The sequence below is a fragment of the Hesperophylax consimilis genome, chromosome 1, assembly GCF_061612785.1.
Source record: "Hesperophylax consimilis isolate HC1 chromosome 1, BYU_Hcon_1.0, whole genome shotgun sequence".
Lineage (NCBI taxonomy): Eukaryota > Metazoa > Arthropoda > Insecta > Trichoptera > Limnephilidae > Hesperophylax > Hesperophylax consimilis.
The window spans coordinates 16863612-16884709 of record NC_142836.1 but is presented as its reverse complement, the minus strand read 5'-3'; the positions used below and the strand labels follow the sequence as shown (position 1 = coordinate 16884709).

The 21098-nt window shown below is 32.5% G+C and overlaps 1 protein-coding gene across 3 annotated transcripts in view; it reads left to right on the top strand.

Moving 5' to 3' along the window:
- The window catches only part of LOC149426368 (protein vein-like), a 94336-nt gene extending 77043 nt beyond the window's left edge, over positions 1-17293 (top strand). Inside the window, exons 2-6 of one of the 3 annotated variants that reach the window (XR_016302722.1) lie at positions 8671-8851; positions 12537-12676; positions 13676-13775; positions 13944-15090; positions 16618-16699. Coding sequence is in view for 2 of the 3 variants with exons in the window: in XM_089636616.1 (XP_089492742.1) it covers positions 8671-8851; positions 12537-12676; positions 13676-13775; positions 13944-14002; positions 16618-16685 (548 nt within the window). In the remaining variant the exon portion in view is untranslated. Of the gene's footprint in view, positions 1-8670; positions 8852-12536; positions 12677-13675; positions 13776-13943; positions 15091-16617 lie in introns of all 3 variants that reach the window. The other 2 variants (XM_089636616.1, XM_089636631.1) reach the window with 2 other exon arrangements.
- The last annotated feature ends 3805 nt before the right edge of the window (positions 17294-21098 follow it).

Genomic DNA, 21098 nt, shown 5'->3' with positions numbered 1-21098 from the left:
GTTTCGGACAGCATTATAGTGTCTATCATCACGACAGAATTGATGATGTTTCGCTGTCCGAAAAGTTGGTTAATTAGGAAACGCCACCCAACAAAATAATCCAAAATTTAATGACGACAGTATATTGTACTTTTTAATAAAAAAAGTTGGTTGAAATGATTTAAGTGTTTCATTACTTATATCTCTTTCGGACCATGTACTCACAATTGTGTGGGTATGTACAATATTTAATTTCGGATAGTGCAAATGCTTCTATAGGTTTGGGACTGGACTCGATCGATTGTGAGCATGGCTAGCTACTTGAAAAATATTATTTAGATGGGTGAATTGTATATTATATGACTAGAGGGATGTTCAAAGCTATCTCGAACCAAATTATAGATGTCAACTGTTGAATTTTCATCGCAAATAATCAATGACTTTTGTTTACATACCTTCGAATATTTTTTTTGCTGATACCTTTTTTTGGCACTGTTACTCACAATCAGTACTCACAATTATGAGTATTGCTATTAGCAAAATATTTGATTAATGAAAAGTATAAAATTATTTGTATTCTTCTTATTTTGTTACTCTTGTTCATATTATTACAATAAATAAATAAAAACTTTTTGTCAATAAAGCTCGGGGCTGAAAGGGATATAAAAATGATGAGAGCGAAATAATTATACAATTATTGAAGAAATAAAAATTTGCTTTGTTTTGAAATTAAATATAACAAAACTTTAAATTTTATAACGCCACGATCAATGTAAGAAATATTTTGCTGTTTCATTCAGATCTCATAAGAACCAATTTTCCGCTATAAATATTAAATAATATGACACGGTTCCCCTTAGTTTCCTGTTAATTCCCTGCAACAGTTGCAATCAGACACCGTCTCCGACCAAAATACAGATATGAGTGTGTTTTAGGAAGAATATAGAATGACCTGGAAAACTTGAGAAACAGTCTGGGCAGTGGAATGCGTGCACCTGGAAAATGTTCGAGCGCTAGTCATTAGAATTTACGTGATGATCTCATGCTCATAATTTCGCAGAAAACACTTTTTGTGATGGTTTCATAAGAATTTTGATTTTCACCAAAATTGCATCTAAAGTAGGAGCACGATGCAGTTTTAAATTTTTCAGTAATCTAATGAGTACCTAACAATAGAATTGTGCAATTGTTTTTAATTCGTAAGTAAATACTACTTGCTAACAGTAAATTAGAATCAAAGCAGTATTGTTTGTAATTAATAAACTACGTTTGAAATCTGGTTCAAGAGTGATCTATTAACATCTTTCAAGTACCTACAGCATCAATTAAACATAAATAGATAATGAATAACAACCAATTGATTATACAGATAGATTCAAGTCTAAGAAGAACAGCACAATTGACTCCCACTAAGATATACGTCTATGTTTTATCTATCTGAAGATAGGGTCGCTCGATTTAACACTCGTCGAAATAGAAAATAGTATTTTTATATAATGTAGTGATAAATTGAACGGAAAAAGTATAATATAGCATGCAATCTGGTCGCAACTTAATCTCAGTCTAGCGGCTACTCATCGCAGACAGTTTTAGCTTGGCCGGTGAATGTTTTGACTGTGGTCTCCGCAGAGGGGGGGCACAGCCAGAGGTGTTCAATACTTGGGGATTCCTTTTAAGTTAGGTAATATTCAGCTTAAATACAATCGTGGCAAATCGGGATGCTGTTCCGGTTTGAAAAATATCTAAATTACTGTACTTCCACAAAATATACTGTGCAAAAAATTCCAAAATAAACAATTTCACTTTTACCCACGGAGGCAGAATTATCATTGAAAATACATGAGCATGTTATTTTTACCTTTAAAAATCGAAATGTTTAGACCAAATTTGTGAGCTTTCTGATTGTTTTTTTTAATGTAAAACATATTTTGGCGCGTCTCGCGGGGGTAAAACCGACTCTTGTGTAGCAAGTGTGGCAAGACGGGACGACGCTCTTGCACGGACCGACGCTTCATTCGGCCAGCCTTGAGACTCATCGGCTCTTTCCGCCCGGATGCCAATACTCTGTGCGGTATATTTGCCTCTTTTCTCACAAAAATTGGCAATTGATCTTATCTAAATGGTGATTAATTAATTTGAAATAATTATTTGCGTAAATTTTCTATAATAATAATAGAATTTTCGTTTTCAAACGTAGGTATAAAGACTTGTTAACTTGCATTTTCACTTCCTCCAATAAAAATCAATTTCAATGTTTCACATCTACCAGGCGTCCCGTAACGGCCTTTTTTACTGTTAGAATGACACAGCCTCTAATAAGTAATCTTAGCGTCACTTTTAAGTACTCTAAGTACTAAGAATACATAACGTCAATAATGAGCGCTATCGACTACTACTACTAACTAGCGGGTGTTATGTATGCTTAGTACTCAGAGTACTTAAAAGTGACGTTAATATTACTAAATAAACAAAGCATAAAAACATTTTTGATGTCTCTTTTAAAATCGGCGCATCCAGACGGGAATCTGTTCAAGGTCCACAAAACACTGCGGGAAAGAAAAAACTTTGGCTAAATTTCAACAAAATTACTCGATATAATATAATAAGTGATGTAAATACTAGTCGCAGACTTGCGAGCTCTGCAAGGGGAACACATTGCCTTTTCCATCGCTGGATGAGGAGAGAAATGTAGGGAGAGTTTTCAACAGTGGCGCGTCGCCACTGTTGAAAACTCTCATGAAAAGGGGACATATTTTTTTAATTACATATTTTTTTGAGAAAATAGTTCCTTATAGCTTGACGAAACCAGTTACTGCATCTTCATTATTTAATCTTTATTTTTTAATACTAATCATAAAAACAGAATCAGGTACTCTATAAAATTTTCCGGTAATCTTTATATATATCTTTATTATTATTATTCACATTATCTCTTTGTCTCAGTCATCCAAATGTTTTTATTTCTATTTTTTTCCTTAATAAGAAAGTCCAAAGAAAAATAATCCAACAAGAGGCGTCGAGGATTTGAACGATTTTCCCGTCGCGATATTATTTTGGTGTACGCATTTCCTTGAAAAGGACACAGCGTTTTTCCAATGTAGTGCCAATATACAAAAAAAGAGAAAATATTTTCAAAATTCTTTAATAAGTATCTTGCAGTTATGTTGTCAAACGAAATAAAAATTCAGATTTGATTGTGTGTAAAAGCGGGAAATTAAGTATTAAGTATATTAAGTGACTTTTATCTCTTGAAAGTTGGGGGCTCGTGCCGGAAAAAACTCCGACACTGCCTTGGAAAGAGCGTTTCTCGTACGCCTTGGCAACTTTCCACACTACGGAAGACAGTGGCACTGACTGCACTATCCCGCGTGAGTCAGCGACTATCCCTTATCTAACCTCCTCGCGACTCACTCCTCCGCTGTATGCTCTCCGCTCTCCGCTCTCGATGCGAGGGGATTGTCACACTCAATCATGTTACCAAATTCTTCACGAATATTCAGAATTCGTAAATTAATTTCAGATATTCCGAGATTCGACTCGTATATTGGAGTTGTCCAGACAAATTTATTAAATGATTTCTTTAAAACTTTAAATAAAGTTTGAAAATATTTGCTTATGTGTAAATTTTATTTTATTTTCTGTATCTTTTTCTATTGCATAGTTTTTGCAGTGCGTTTGCTTATTATTTATATTGTTAGAATAATTAACATCACAAGCAACGAGTTAATTTTAATTTGTTAGATAGTTTTTCTTTCTCCTGATAGGCATCATTAATAAAATTACAAACTAGTATTGACATTTACATAGCTTTCTCAGCCGGTAAAATATATTTTTTGTTTACAAAGTCATCTTTATTATGAACTATGCAGCTTTGAAATATCTATTCAACTGTCAACCGAAACAAGACGCCATTATAAACAGGATAGTAACTACAAAAGTAAACTTATATTGGTCGGTTTCCATAGAAAATGATTGAATAATTTTGTAATGAAGACATTTTCCAACATGAAGTCCCATCTTATCTGCGGAATTTGTAGAAATATATTAAATACCAATGCTTTACGGATTATAAAAATATTTATATGCAATTAGTGTAGTGCTTAACATTATAATACTCATCCCAGTGGCGGTGAGTTTTGCATTCGTGTCCACGAGATTACTAAACTAAATATAATTTATTTCGCAGACTGCACATTTTAATATTCTTGGCATAGGCTTCGTGTTTGTATTTTCCGAACTAATTTGGGTTTTTACAATCCTAAAATACAACCACAACGGCATGGTCAAAGATAATAAACTTTAATAATTCAGTTGAATTTACAAGAATTTAGTTTTACGGTCTCCGTAGCGTTATTGTGTATGGTCTATATATTTGACATTTTATTCTGAAAACTGGGCTCGTTACCGGCGCAATCAGGTTTGTAATGTTGTATAATTAATTAATTAATATAAATTATATTGAAGGATATTATTGAGAGATGCATATTTTATTGACTTTCTTAGTTGGGTGGACTATTTATAATTTAAGAATATCAAAATATGTTAGTGTTTCAAATTATTTTTCATTGTTCATTACCACAGTTATAAAGCCATTTTTGAAAAATTCATAAATTTTTACTTTCGTTAGTTCATTTCATAACACCCGAATTTGAAAGCGTAAATGCCGCATATAAAACATTACACTAAAGATCTCCATGGGAATCGAGCTCACATCCTCCGGATTAAATTAGAAAGCATACGAGAAAACCAATACGCTACAAAAGGTAATTCTTAAAAATCAAAATTCTGTAGAATAAAAATGAAATATTATTTTGAATTCATTTGGGATTCAATTTTACGTCATTATATTGATCTAACTCCTACCTGTGTTTTTTTGTCTATATTTCAAAGTCATAAAATCGTTGCATTTCTAAATAGAAATCATTTAAAAATACGACAAATGGGATCTGAACAAATTGAGCGTCTAGTTTGTCTGTGCCACGTTTAAATAATCATCACACCTCTTATCGAAATCCTCACGTATTTTTTGGGTGATGATCGAAGATTTTATGGAATAATAATTTGACAGATATATTCACAAAAATTTCTCGTGTTAGATACCGGCGCTAATAATTTTACTCGTTTCAGATTTTCCGCCAGTCTGGGAGTATTTTGGTCCACTATAAATTTCCCAAATAAAAATACACAGGTTTTGTCGAATCAATATCGCCAGTTACTCGCGGGCATAATATTATGTACATTAGGAAAAATTTTTGTAAATTGTGACTAAATTCGCAGAAATACGAAATCGGGCAAAATAACTTTGTTGTTTTAAATTTTATGGTTCAGTACCTTCTGTGGCATTGTTAAAAATACGTGATATATTTTCTTAATTCTATATTTTCTAAGAAATTCGTGGAATCCGACCCAAATAGTGTCTCAGGGTCCATTCGCAATAGAAGGAGCATCAACCTTAGTGAACATGTTAGTGATTTTTGCGTTTTATGTATATAAATTTTATATTTAGTGCAAGTAGACCATAAAATAATAAGTACTATTATTACAAATTTTTTAACAACTTTGAGGATTTAAATAAAACCGCTTATTTTCTATCAGTTTCTTGTGGGAAAATAATGAACAAAATTTCACGAAAATAATCAATAAGCTTCATTATAATACAAGTGTAATCTTAATACAGGAAGCCTTACTACAACGTCTCCAAATTATAACCCAATTACTTTTGCGACCATTTGTAAAAATATGAAATCGGAAAACAATAAAAATGTTTACAACAAGAATTAAGCAACATTTGCGAAGCAGGGAGAAAATTGCATCCGGAGCAGAAAATGCGCAAGTCGAGTTATTGCAAGTACGTACTGTTACATAATAATAATAATAATTGTTTTATTATCATTTTTTTGTGTAACAAATAGATATAATGATATCCTCACTGGGATCTCCCGTGCTGAGGATTTCATTTACATATTATGTATAATTTAATTATCAGAATATTAATATTACATCAAAGTTACAAATAAATTTAATTATGAACATGCTTCTTAGATTTAATGAGGCATTCTACCGCGTATATTTTTTAAAAAAATTGGGGAAAATGTATAATCGTAACACCTCCAACGCGTTTACGGAACAAGAATAAGTAGGAATGGTGTCTACTTCAACCCTTTTTCTTACCTACGTTCGAGTGATAAACATGGACAACACGTATCACTGCAGTTATTTAATTTGTACGAGAACTAAACCAACTTTTCACGGGAGCTTAGATTAGATTCAACTTAGTGACAAAACAGTGAGCATGAAACCACTAAATGCATTCGACAGAACGACAAGGACGATGGTGATATTCGCTCCATCCATAAAATAATTGAGGACATTTTAGTCAATAATTTATAATGTCAACAATTCTGTACCTAAGTATGCAACTAAAGTCTGATGAATAAATAGAACGCTAGGTACTAGCAGTATATGGATAGGTACAGACACATGTCAAATATTTGGACCATGATAACTTCAGAGAAGACGAACGAGATGATTAAAATATTGAGATATAATAATAAACGTTCACATACGTATCCTCTTTCAATAGATAGGAACATAGTATTGAAGTGTAAAGTATCTACAATAATATTATGTCGATACTTATATAAGAAGACGTATACCTACGAGCTTTGGCCTAGATATGGTAAGCATACGTGATGAGGTCTGGCTGTTACATGTATATATTCTATAAATATTTATATAAAGAATATTTTAATTGTTTTTGGTCAGTTTTATTATTCCAATGACCATTTCTCCATCTTCTTAGCAGAGTATCTACTTATATCTCAAATTCCTTTATAGTCCTTATTACTCACTGTATATCAGTTTCTTCCTGCTTCGTGCGTCTTTCCTCAGTGTTTCAGTTGTTTCTTGTACCGTATATTTATGTAGGTAATTTCGGCATACCTCAAAGTACAGTCCTAAGACCTTTACTGTTCATTATCTATATAAATGATATTTTCATACAAAAGCTAAGAGGAAAAAATAATATTTTATGCTGGCGACACTGTCGTAATAATAATTCAAGGTACTGACTGGAACATCATAATAACCTAGCAAATACCTCCTCTCTAGAATGAAAAAACAAAATTTATCCCACTATCTATCGATAAATTTAAATCAAAACTAGAATTAAAAATGATTATACACCAAAGTAAATATAACAGAACTAATTGCAATCAACCGTGTATTATACAACAAAATAAATTTAACAGAAATAATTGCAATCAACCATGTATTATACACCAAAGTATATACATATAACAGAACTAATTACAATCAACGGTTTATTATACACCAAAACCAGAACTAACTGCAATTTACCGTGTTCTGTACTTAGTTCAACTTCAAAATTAAATATCTTGTTGTGTATTAAATAAATAATATTTTTGAATTTGATGAATGAATTATAAAATCTATTTATATTTTTATAAGACATATTGCTTGTGTTGTGATGGAGGACTTAGCTAAACGAGGAATTGAACAAACTACGCCTGGGTGAGACCCAAACGCGATGTCAACTCAGATACATGCTCTTAGACTGATAACCTACAAAGAGTGTACTACGCAATTGTGTAATCTATATTACAATATGGTATTATTGGCTGTGGAGGAAAATATGATTATATTTTAAATACACTTAATTAATTCAAAGATTGATAATTATCAAGTGAAACCCTCTTTACAATATTCAATATACCTACGATAGACAAAATGTATTTAAAAATATTCAATTACACATTTTTTTAAAGAAAAACAGTTTACATTAAAACCCCAAAATTGACTACCAATACAACTTTCGTTTAAATCGAAAATATTCGTGTAAATCAGCTTAAATTGAAAAATTACCTAAAACGACTATACGAACGAGTTCTCACAAAATTTTGACAGTTCATTAATTTTCAAAATAATATTCAAGTTCTGTGATTATTCTATTCAAGGTATGTTATTATCCAAAAACCTCATGTGAAACAATGTATTTTATCATCCCCATGATGTATTTTCTGTTTTCGATAAATCTTGCGTTGTTACTTACTTATTATCTTTTTATCAATATTTACTTTATTTTATTTGTTATTTATATGATTTCATTATTTGAGCTTGAATCCCCACACCAAACACAAAAGCCTCGTATCTCTATGGTGAGGAAAATCTATTTTTTTATTAAATATACAAACACATTACAATAATTTACAAGTGTTGATATTACAGGGCTGATTTCGAAAAATTTATATTTTTTAACGAAACTGCTTACCTCAGTTGAGAAATTATTTCTCGTGTTTGAATTGGGTAGTGACGTCATTACCATTTATAAAGTGTAAAATTTCATCAATTGAGATACATAATGATTAACAAATAGTTATAAACCTAAATGATAAATTTTATATAACATAATATAATTAAGAAAATAAGAAAGATAAAATTACAAACCTAAAAAAATAAAACTATTTAAATTATATTATATAATAGTTATTTAACTTAAGAAACAGAAATAAAAAATAAAAAAAGAACTTAATATGATTTTACATTACACTGTGAAGGTGTATTATTGTAAAAAATGCTTACTTAAAAAATAAAATAATAATAATACAAAAATTAAAATTTCAGACATTTATTTTAATTTTTTAGCTAAGTGTATGTTTTGTCTTGTTTCAGTAGGGCGCCCCCCGGGAGTGGTGGGGCTCCGGGCACAGCGGGTGCAGGCGGGCACTCGCGTGCGACTCACGTGCCAGGCGCGGGGCAGGCCGCCGCCCACCATCGCCTGGTTCAAGGACAACCGACCGCTGCCCAGCCCACCGCACCTCACCGACCATCGGATACGGCTGCAAACCAAAAAGTAAGCCTCCCTATGCCCCATTATTCATAGATAATAGAAACGAAGGAAAATATAGCATGGAATCGTACCGACTATCGCCGAGGTTCGACCAATTTGCACGGACTATCAGTGAAAATTATGTTTTGTTGTGTAGATAGAACCAAAAGCGGGTCACCGCTGTGCGTAGATGCGATTTGCAGTAGTGGAGATTTAGAATGTAACCGTTCCGGTACAGTGTACGGTACGGACTATTGGTGAATGTTATGCTTTTGGCGTTTAGGAAAAACGATTTTATGGGTAAACGATTTTGGCGATACTACTGTGCGCGGCTTCATACTACTAATGGCTCATTGCCCATCTCCCTTATTGCTATTACCTATGTGATAATCATTATTGCTTTAGTCGCGTGAATTAATACCGATGATAATATATCTTCAAATTGGATGTAAGATTCCATTATATTCAAGTTATTATTTCGACGTATCTATTACCTAATGTGTAATTATGTTCCTATGCCTAATATGTTACTGTAACATGGTGTAAGTAATATTTTGCGACACAATATTATTTTGAAATGAATCACACATATATTTTTGTTACCATGGCACTGTCTGTACAGTTGTTTGCGATATTTTTGCTGGACACCTCATTAAAAACCTTTCTTCTTAAACCATATACATTTTCATCAGAACTTATATTTACAGAATTTAAAGTTAGAAAACTAAAAGCACTATATTTTTATTATGCAACACTACAAATTTGCAAAGCTAGTATTGCAGATAAAACTGTACCATTTAAAAATAATAGGCGACTTAGACAAACGTCAATTCTCGCAACCCAGTGTAAAAAAAACAATGGGTTGATTCAATTATAAATATTTTATTTTAATTTTACAATTCACCGAAAGAAATATTGAAAATAATTTAAAAGATTATAAATTTTATCAAAACTCACTGAAAATGTAAACTGAGTAACATAATATATAAATATAGGTTCCCCATAAGTTTTTACAGTTGCGAAACTCTAAAAAAACTACAAGTAGAAATGCGAAATATATTATTTACTTGCCCCTGAGGTAATAACTCACAAAAGCGGCGCTATAAAAATTGTCCAATATTTATTTATTATTATTATTTATTAAATAGTGTCGTCTAAATGTCCACCGTTGCGCCGCTGGCATTCCTCGAACCTGGGATTTTAAAGATTCTTTGCTATCACTTGTAGAACATTCGTCTTGAGTTTGGGGTTTGGCGGATGTTTTATTGGATTTTATGGAATATATTCAATGAATATATTCCATAAAATCAAAACATTTGATTTCAATCCTGCACCAATTGGATCTTGTAAGGGTTTAATTGTAAATCAAATTTTAATATTCGACTTAAAGATGATTCGGGTATCGCCAAAACAGTCGAACGCTCGCGTGTCGACAATCCCGGAGCTTCTCGTAGACTCTTGCACGACACTTGCACGGCATTCTCGTCACTCTTCCTGTTCCGCAGCCTTCCTTTTTTCTCATTTAGTATTGAACAGGTCACCTCAAACTTATTGATCTATGTTTTAACTAAATTATAACAGGGAAAATGATTTATCATGCGTTATCCATAATTAACACGAAGCAGGAACCGAAAAATCACGTTGGAATCATTTTGTTTGTAAAATTGTTTTGGCCCTGGCGCCAAGGATCCAAAGTGCGAATAATACCTAATATTCTCAGGACCGGCCCAGTCCGGGCAGTCTGCTCCGGGCGCCGAATTTTCGAATCGCCAAGGCGCTGATAATACCTAACACCTTACAATCCCAACACAACGCCCTTGAGATTATTTTTCATAAAACCAGCGCTACCCAAAAATACAAATCATTCAAATATTATTGATTACAGTGATCACCTACATAGGCGTCTACTGGTTTTGACAGGGAGCGAAAAAAATTTACTCGCGCCAGATGCCGTTTTGGTCAGAGCCGGCCCTGTTTCCAATACATCGCCAGGCACCGTTTGGCTCAGGGCTAGCCCTGCATTCAGGGCGATAAAATTCCAAGAAGCAAGTTTTCGCGTGCCACATACCGTGAATTTTAGGGTGGAGTAAGTCTATTAGAGCAGTGGTTCCCAATTAGATGGTTTTTCAAAAGCTCGCGTAGACAGTGAGCTGTTTCTTGTTTTGAAGTGTACAAAATGTCAACAAGATGTCGAAGTAGGTATGTATAGATAGATAGATAGTTAGACAGGTAGATGAATAAATTGTGAGAATAACACAAATTGATCAAATAAAGTTAACGTGATAATTTTTCATTACTAACTAATATCTTCATTAAAAAAATGCAACCCAAAGGGAAAAAAAGGAAAAATGATCTCCTGTTCCTCCCAAACCAGTCGCTATTGTCTTTAAATATTATTGTATAAGTAGGTACCTAGACTACCTAGTAATGATTTAAATTTACAAGTTTATTACCACAAAAACCACAGTCCTTTTCCCCAGCTTTTTGAAATCCTTGGTGGTAGTATATACATAATATATTATTTTTACATATTTATTTTTGTTAAACTACTATGCATTCAGATATTCGACCTATATGGATAAAAACTGTTAATAAACTAATAACCTTGTACATGTTCTAAGTTCTAATACCTACATAATGTAAATAGGTACGTATTATCAACATATCAAATTGATTTTTTTTCATAATGCCAATATTTTGACGACTGAATGATTACAATGGGTGCCACCACTTCCTGTTCAATGGTCGGACATGTCTACTCCATTGAGTATCTACTTGCGTAATTAAATTATTTATCTACTACTACATGATACATTTATAAATCAGAGTCAGTAATATTTGGTCCTTCAAATCGGAGGAAATTCACAGTCCATCTAGCATGTCACAATATCTCTCATTTAGTAGCCATGTATTATGAATGTATTTTTCGCAGCAAAAATTGTTTTTGCAAGAGTACCTACCGTACAAGAGTCCTAACTGCTCCGAACCGTCTGGAGCGAGTGAGATTATGACATCCTTGTGAGGCTGAAAGTAGTAGGGAGGGAAAGGAGGCGGGGAATAGGAAGGTGCGGAAGTACCTGGCTATTCAAATACGGCCAAAGCCATTTCAAGCAATTTTTCGATTCTAAATGATCGTTTTTCACCAGGGCGATACTGAAAGTATCATCACTCTGTTATCATTATACCATTGACAACTCAGTTGTAACCAGTGGCGGCACGTGATTTTTGAGAGTGATAGAGTGCCAAATTTGAAAAATTTGACATTATTGATGTTGTTTAGTCTTAGTTGTTGTTTCAGTTTAGGCCGTGCGGCGCACGGATTTCCTAAAAATCTTCATACCAAAAAACGAATTAAAAAAAAAAAAAACATTTTCGGCTCCAACAACTTCAATAATGCCATTTTTGTAATATTAGCACTCTAGTTCACCCAAAAGTCACGAGCCGCCAATGGTTGTAACCATCCCCTCTTTCTCATGAACAATGCAATAGGTAAATGCTGATTACAACGTAGCTTTCGGTGGCAATTACGAAATAAACATTTTGTCAGAGGTGGTCGATAGCCTGGTGGTGAGGACGCTTGACTAGGAGTCGGGTGGGCTGGGGGCGATACCAACAGCAAACTGACTTACTCCCTGCAGAAAAAAAAAACTATACCATAAATCTTAGAGTGTATAGAACATTTTAATTCATTCTTTTTTTTGTTTTCCAGGCGGAAATCAACGTTGGTGATTAGTAATTCTCGGCCCGACGACTCAGGGGTGTACGAGTGTCGAGCCGTGGAGGCGGGGGCCAAACCCGCTATCTCCCGGGCCACTCTGTCTGTGCAGCCCGATCCTAGGACTGATAGTAGTAAGTCCTAATCAATCGTTAGAAACTAGAGCAAACATCTCGTGAACTACAACTGTTATTATCAACGTCTAAAGGAACCATAATTTATACGCTTGACGACAAGAAGGCTCAGATACCTGTGTAGACATGACAAAACATGTAGAGAATCAGGACACATTGATAAATTCCAAATGACAACCCTTGAGACTTTCATTAAAGGGACTTGATTAAAGTCATTGAAATAAGGGGGAAAAGGAAGAAAGCACAATGGACGGGAGATTTGCAGACCGTCCTTTACTTTATTTTATATAAGTAATAAATTTATTAATGTCTCTTGCTTGCCATCAATTAGTCCCTGCTCCCATACAGGCGACTTTTGATCATCATCATTTCCTTTTAAATTTATGGAATAATGATGCTTTTTTTTGTACCATGTTATTCCAATTTGTCAAAAGTTATTGTTTGTTTTCTGCTGAAATTTAATTACTGTTCAATAATGTATAAATATGTACTATTCCATCATCCACGTTACATATATACATAAATATATTCCTGCTGTGCAGAGACACTTGAGTAATTTTTACATAAATGTAGTTTTGTTTATTTAAAAAAAACAAAATAGTCCTTGTAGTGCACCTTAGAGTAAGCATTTTTGCTTATAACAGAACGAGAAAGTGGCGGTCGAAAGTCCCATCAACTGTTTGCAATCAATTTGAATGGATATTTTTATGACCAAGGTGTTTTAACACAAGGGATTATAATATTCCAATATCCAATAAAAAATTAATATTTCTGTTCTTTTAATACCATATTAATATATTTGTGCCATGGAGTTTGAAACAAATTGAATAAAAATATTTGTCAATCAACCCCGGCGGTATTAAAATAGGAATAATTAAAATTAAAAATAATTTTTTGTTCATCATAACTACATAATCAGGCAATTTAAATCTGCGCTGAATGAAAGTTAACTAACAACTTTATTCATGTATGTATATTAATGTTTCTGTTTGTTTTCAGCAATTTCAGGTGCTCCGTGTCCCATGCCAGACCCGAGTTCTTACTGCCTCAATGGAGGGACGTGTCTTTTCTTTGAGGCTGTGAGAGAAGCTGCTTGCAAGTAAATATAACACTCACGTATTGATTCATGAAATACTATTAAAAGACTAACACTTCATCCTCATTCGGTAGAATGATCTATTGAGTAAATAAGACATTAGTTGAGAAGTACAGTAATCTGCCAGAGAAGATGAATAATGAACTAAGGATTGATTGTGTTTACTTGCAGGTGTCCAGAGGGATTCAACGGGCAGCGGTGTGAAAACAAGGACGTGTCCAACCCTAGCAGTAGGTATCAGTCCTACACCTGCAAGCTGGGTTATTCCACGTCTTACTATTGCTAAGACGTGGAATAATATATAACGGCGAATATTCCTAAACATTCAATTGTGAACATTATTTCACATCAAATAAAAGACAATTATGTGGAAATTAAATTTCAACTATTCAATTTGTTTGAATATTTAAAAATATTAACTAAAACACCTAATTCTTTTGTAACATAAATTTCATTTATAAAAGTTTTGGAGATTCTGTACAAAAACTGTGAGTTTTAACGAATTTTTTGTGAAGTGTTAAAAAGAAATTAAGGACAATTGGTATTGGCTTAAGTCGGAATTCTCCAAATCAGTGTTGGGTTAAGAAGAAACCATTAAAGGTGGAATATTCCAAAGTGCACATCATAATGAGGATATTTTATGTTGAATTCGATTTTACACGAATTACTATGTTTGTACAAATCTATAAAGTGGGAAAGTGACAGTACTAAAGTTGTGTCACAAAGCTTGTGTGACTTGTAACAATAATGAATGAAAAGAGAAGAATATTTTAGTCTAACTGCTAATGAACAGTATTAACTTTTATACACTCACTCCGAGAGGGGGATAGGTTTCCTGTATCCTCATGTAAGATATATTATTTTAGGGGATACAACATTATCCTTGTCACATCTAAAACACCCCAAATACCTAGATTTTATACGACGGGACCGATAGTTTCATTTTCCTTGTTTTTATTGCAGTCATTTATTCGTTATAATTCTGTAGAAAATCTTATAATTTCTTTGTTATTCATTATTTATATGTAATTAAAATTATTTATTTATGCCAGTGATAGAGAATGAACAGTTGAACAAATAAAATAATGAGATTCTCACAACAAATAAAAAGTTCTAAAATGCGGGTCAACCTCTGTACATTTTTATGTTTATCTTTGTACCAACACCTACAATAAAAACATGAGTGTCAAATGAAACTGAATCATATATCTTAGTTTTATTTTAACAATACATCCAAAGTTTACAAAACTTGACAGTTTCTAAAGAATTCCTTTCCCGAGAAGACGGGCCTCAACAAACTGTTAATGGAGAATTCATGGTAGGTTATACCCTTTACAATACATACAACAATATTCTGTAAATACCTACTAATCTTTGTGTGCACTTGTGTTGATTGAATTAACTTACCTACTCCCGCACTTCTATTAATTGTACTAGTGACTAGTGACTAGAGACAGTAACTACTAATGTGTACTATATGTAGATGATAATATAAATATGTTGTAGCAAGTACTTATACAATTAACAGTAACTCATTGTACACTTTAGTGTCGCAAATAAGGCTTGGAATTTGTTGTGAGATTTTCTATGCACCAAACGTAAAACCTACTAATATTACATATTTGGTTGTTCATCACTTATTTATGTAGTTTCATTTATTTAATACACCTAAATTATATAATTACGAATGTATATATAATACATTTTTGATAAAAATGTTCCTGGTTGAAGCTAATAACTCCTGAAGACATGTGAAAACTTGATATAAATATTAATAAATAAGATGACTTACGCAATAATAATAATCTGTGTTATAATATATTCTAATATTTGGGGTATTTATATGGCTGTCAGTTTATTTATTAGTACATATAGGTACATTACTAAAATGAAACTTCCAATAGATTTACTAATAAATTATCAAGAATGTACTTGATTTTTATAGTGATACTTCATAGATTTCTTATCTGGCTTCCTCACTGATTTCAAATCTTTTTTATTCGTATTGAACAATTGAAAAATATGGAACAAACAATATGACTTACATTTTTAGAGTTAAATGGGTATTTGAAAGATGCATTGAAAGCTCAATAAAAATCAAATAATTTTGAAACACAAAAGTGCAAACTGCATTGAACCAGAAATTCAAGATAGAAAAACTTATGCAAATATCATCACGTAAATTTCATTTCACGGTCTTACCAGTGAATCACCAGATTTTTATTTTATTTTTACAAACATTCAAACACCTGTTGAGTATGCCCGTCACTGGAACATTGCTGTTCTTAGACACATAGTTGTCACAGGGTAGGTAATTTGGTATTAGAAAGTTTTAAAAAAATCACACATTTTATGTAGAAAATATACATTAAAGTGTTAAAAAGAATTGCCTCGAGTGTTAAAAAATTCTGCCTCGGCTCTGAATTCATTGTATACGTTCAATGGCTAATAATAATGAATGAGGAGTCACTATTAAAAAAAAATAGGGATATGTATTTTAACGATTGGACAAAGGAAACTGATTAGGTACTAAAAGATAAGGTAGAGGGTAGAGTAATCATGTATATAGTACTATTCATGGAAATTGGTCTTCAATATTTCAGATATTCAAAAATATCATTTTTCGTTGGCTGTATAACCATTTTATATAATTGTAAAAAGTTTTTACACATAAAAGGTTCCACATCTGTAAATAATTTGTATTTGCACATTGTTGAGAATCAAACCCAAGACACAGGCCTAGAATCATTCTATGCGTTTGTTATAAATATAATCAAAAAGTATCCAACCAAGAAGAATGTTAAACCATCAAAAGAAGAATTCTAATATCTTGTTTTGATTTCAGATGATGGTATAACTTCATGGTCATTAGATGGATCACCGAAATTGCTGTTACCACTCGGAGGTTTCTGATTCTAACCTGTCACCTGAGGCATGATATCAAGAAACAAACACGGAATAATAACAATGTTTACATCAACTGTTTTTGCATAAGTATTTATTGAAGTTTTTGCTAGTCACTGGCTTGTAGTAAAATTTAAAACCCAGCGGGCAAGGTGAGTAGACATTTACTTTTGTAACTAACTCATCATGTCATTTTGTACAAGTGATGAATGATAGAAAGCTTTCAATGGGTATTTCCTAACTGAATTGCAGCGATTTTCAACACAAATTGAAATGTTTCATGCTGTAAATCATAGTGATTGGTGTATTTTAAGTATTTTCTAACAACCTTTAAGAATCTCTGTAACATCACTTTGTGTTCCATAGGGTAGGCAAAGCGAGTAAAATGATATTTCTATGAAAAGTACTATGGGCGAAGAATAAATTTAAATAATCTCAAAGAAAGGATTGGTAATATTCACAGTATTATGTAAGCATACAATAAAATACCTCAATATTTAGGGAACACAAGCTTCAAGGTAATATTATTGTCATTGGTGTTATAATTATTTGTTATTTCTGTAATACTCAATTTCTTTAGTGCATAATATAATTAATAGCGTAATACACTAGAAAAAGGTTTTCGTACCTACGCCTAAACACATTAATTTATTTGTGTATGTTGAACATATTTGTTATACATAATTTTATCGTAATAATTATTGATTGTTTTTATTTGTACATATTACCATGTTAAGCTTTATATTGTGATTTTTAAAGAAAGTATTACAAACCTATTTATACAATACAAATAGATTCACGTAAAATACATTTTTATATTTTTAAATGAATCTCTTGTAACTTAAAAACATTAACTAAATTTAATGATTTATGATTAATTATTTAAGCCTTTGAAAGGTAGTGTATTCTGGTAACTTAAGAAATAATTAAAGTATTTATAATATTTATGTATTTCTATATTCGTTTGTAAACTTGTGTAATATTATGTTCACTTAACCACTAATCTCATCACTAATAATCTCTTAACTAATATTCTTTAAAATGTGTCAGTATTGACGGATAATAAAAAAGGGAACTTTATTTGTATCATGAATTATATTTAAAAAAAACCATGAAAAGTATTATCAACACAATGAATTAAGGGACATTGGTAGTGGAAAACATTATTCGCTACTTTCAACATAATTTTTTTTTAAATTTATGTAGTGTATTTTTTGTTAAATTACCGTCGTCATTGAAATGTTATCGATGCACTTTTAATAAAAATTGCACAAAATAAACTAGCTAAACTATCATATTTGGCTACTAATTAGTCAACTAATTATACGGCACTATTTTAATTAACTCAATGCATTTCATGGATTATAAAACATTGTAGATGTTAACACTAAATGCTCAGCTTAATGTGCTATGTGCGTGATATATTTGCTTTAATAATGTAAGAGTTCAAATCACTGCGAACCCATTCAAACATCTAGAAAGCTTTACTGTAGAACTTCTATTGAATGTGATCCTAATTTAAGAAAGTTTTAAAAAATTACCCTGGAAATTATTTTCAATCCGTATGTGTCACAGAATGTGTATAAGAACATCATAATGTGTGTTTGGAACATCATAATGTGTGTACAGTAGAACCTCGATATAACGGACTAAGGCGGGTGAGGTGAGGTGTCTGTCAAAGCCAAAAGTTCTTTGTTCATAATATAAAAGTAGGTTTTCAGAATACTTTTTATTAAATGTCCCCGTTAAACGCCTATTCTAGGTTCGTTTCAGCCTTCTATCAAATTTTAATAAGTTGACAAGCTTAACAACATAATAGTTGTCCTCTTCTGCTGATCACAATTTGTTCAAAAGCTGAAATGGGATCCTTTCAACTGTCAAAATAACAAAATGGTGCTGAATGGCCATTAAATGAGTTTGTCACATGTGAATTTCAATGATTCAACTGGGCCTAAGAAAAAAATGGCGCAATACAGGGCCAGTGAAATTTTCCACAAATGGCTTGAAAATATTATGTGATATAAATGAACAGGTGTGAAACTTAAAAACATAGAGATATTTTCTGCTAACTAATTAACTGTTTGACCGCAGGGATATGCAGAGGATGGACCGCCAAGCAATTTGCTCTTGGCACACACTCCTTGCTTCATTCACATTCATACATCGTCCCATACATACCCTTCTGTTATTCTGACCCCAACTCAAGTATTTAGTTAACTTGATCGTGCCATGTCTTCCTCAGGCTTCTTCTACATTCACATCATAATATATTCTCCTCACATTCCTTTCTTCGTTCTTTCGCTCTACATTCCCAAACCATCTAAGGGTCGCTTTCTTAATCTTACTCATTATGCTTCCATCAACCTTGCATTCTGCTATCAAACTCATATAAAAAAATAAACACGTATTTCGTGCCATTTTAGTGTAAGGTCTACCTTTTATACCAAGATGTGTCGTAGTGTTCCATTCATGCAACATTTTTAAGTCGAAATACAAAATCCGAGCCCAGAGAGCTGAAATACGTACGCACAGAGAGACTGGCTATTGTCCTACTGTTTTGTCAAATCGCAGACAACGGTAGTGGGGGTAAGACACTATCCTGCAGAAATCGCTTGCCAGTCTATCTATGGGACAGTGTCTTGGTTCAGTGTTCTGTTTTCCAAACTACGTTCACACTAGGACAATGGGTCCGAGGTTGGACAAAACAGTATTGTACTGTCCTCGTTTGATCGCTGCACGACAGTGCCACTTTAGTGTGAGGTTGACTGATATTTCTGTGGCTTACTTCTAAAAGGGCCAATATCAGTTTACCAAATTTCACAAGGCCTGTGTGGATTTCGCTGTTTAGCAAAGTTTCAATTTTACGAAAAGCGTTTTTCTAGTGTAACATTGGCCCCTGACATCGAAAAATTCGTTCTCGAAATCAAAAGGTTCTTTTAGAATTTAGAAGTTAAACCAATTTTGAGAACCAAAATATACATATCAAATGTATATAAAAACTTAACCTTTTAGCAATAGTAAGCCACAGATTTATTCATTTGTTAGCAACAAACTGTTTATTGTATTTATTAGGTTAACTAATCTAGGTTAGATTTTCAGGCTATTTTTTTTCATCACTTTTTATGACTTTATATTACTTTTCAAAAATGTTCTGATTAATCACTGTTCTGTAGAAATATAAATGTAGAGCTATGGTTAAAATGCTACCTAAACATTTTTTCCAAAAATATAATTTAATAATGGTCTCTATGGATGTATAGTTAAAAAACGATTAAAAAAAAACAAAAAAAATCCAGTTTCCGGATGATGTATCTAGACACACCAGTCGTGGATTGATATTAATATTCGATGTGATGCGCATGCTTTCGGTAATGCATGCTTTAACCCTTTGCAACCGGTAAAAAAATTTCAGACTTCGCAATGGGTCACACTAATAAAGCATAGTTATGATCCTCTAGACTTAGGCGACGTATTGATTTAAACACCGCGCGCATACCTTCACTCTACAAAAGCAGCTCCCGCACGATCGATCGACACCGGTTCCATTAAAAAAACAGATTTATTTTCTGACAGGATTTTTTCTAAGACCAACTCACTCTTGTATCATCTCTGTTTTTAGGGCTAAACAAAAATTATTTTTTTTCACTTTAGAAATTTAGTTATTTTTATAATCAACTCTTTAAAATTAGGAAAATTCGTGTAATATAATTGAACTTCGTTATCCAACGAATAATCTAAGAGCAATCTTACAACTGAATAGTTTTTTTTTGTTTCTTTTTCCTCTTTTTCCGAGATCATAACTTCATCTGCTATTTCTCTTTCAGTCATGATGTGATACCCAGGGTCACCTTTACTAATCACTGTAAAACATCTTCTTTGGCTATTTCTTCTCCATCATTATTATGTTATTAGTCCTACAGAAATCGAGAACTTCTTACCCTTCTAAATACATATAACATTGGAGGTCCGACCCTCAACTAAGTATAACAAGATTAACATTTGACAACAGGATGTTTTTAACAATTTTTTACATTTGACCGGATATTTTGTCCGAAGTTCGTAATTTTTTTTGTTTAAAGTATATTGTAATTTATTTTATTGAGGTCCGTTATAGCGCCATTGAGGTAATTTTCACAATAACAACACTATACAAATATCACTATTATTGTAGAGGTTTTTACTGTACTAACAATTCCATTCTACTCCGAATTGAACTATACTAACTCAAGCTAGCCAAAAACATTTTTTTTTCATACAAAAAAACTAATAATATTTATTTATTGATGCCACAGAAACATTTTCAAAATAATTAAGAGACATGGATGCATAAAGTCACAAAAATACACTCCTGAACTAATTAAATTAATCCGATTAGCTTAGATAAATTCAGACCACGGCAAAAATTTTACATCATTTTCAAAC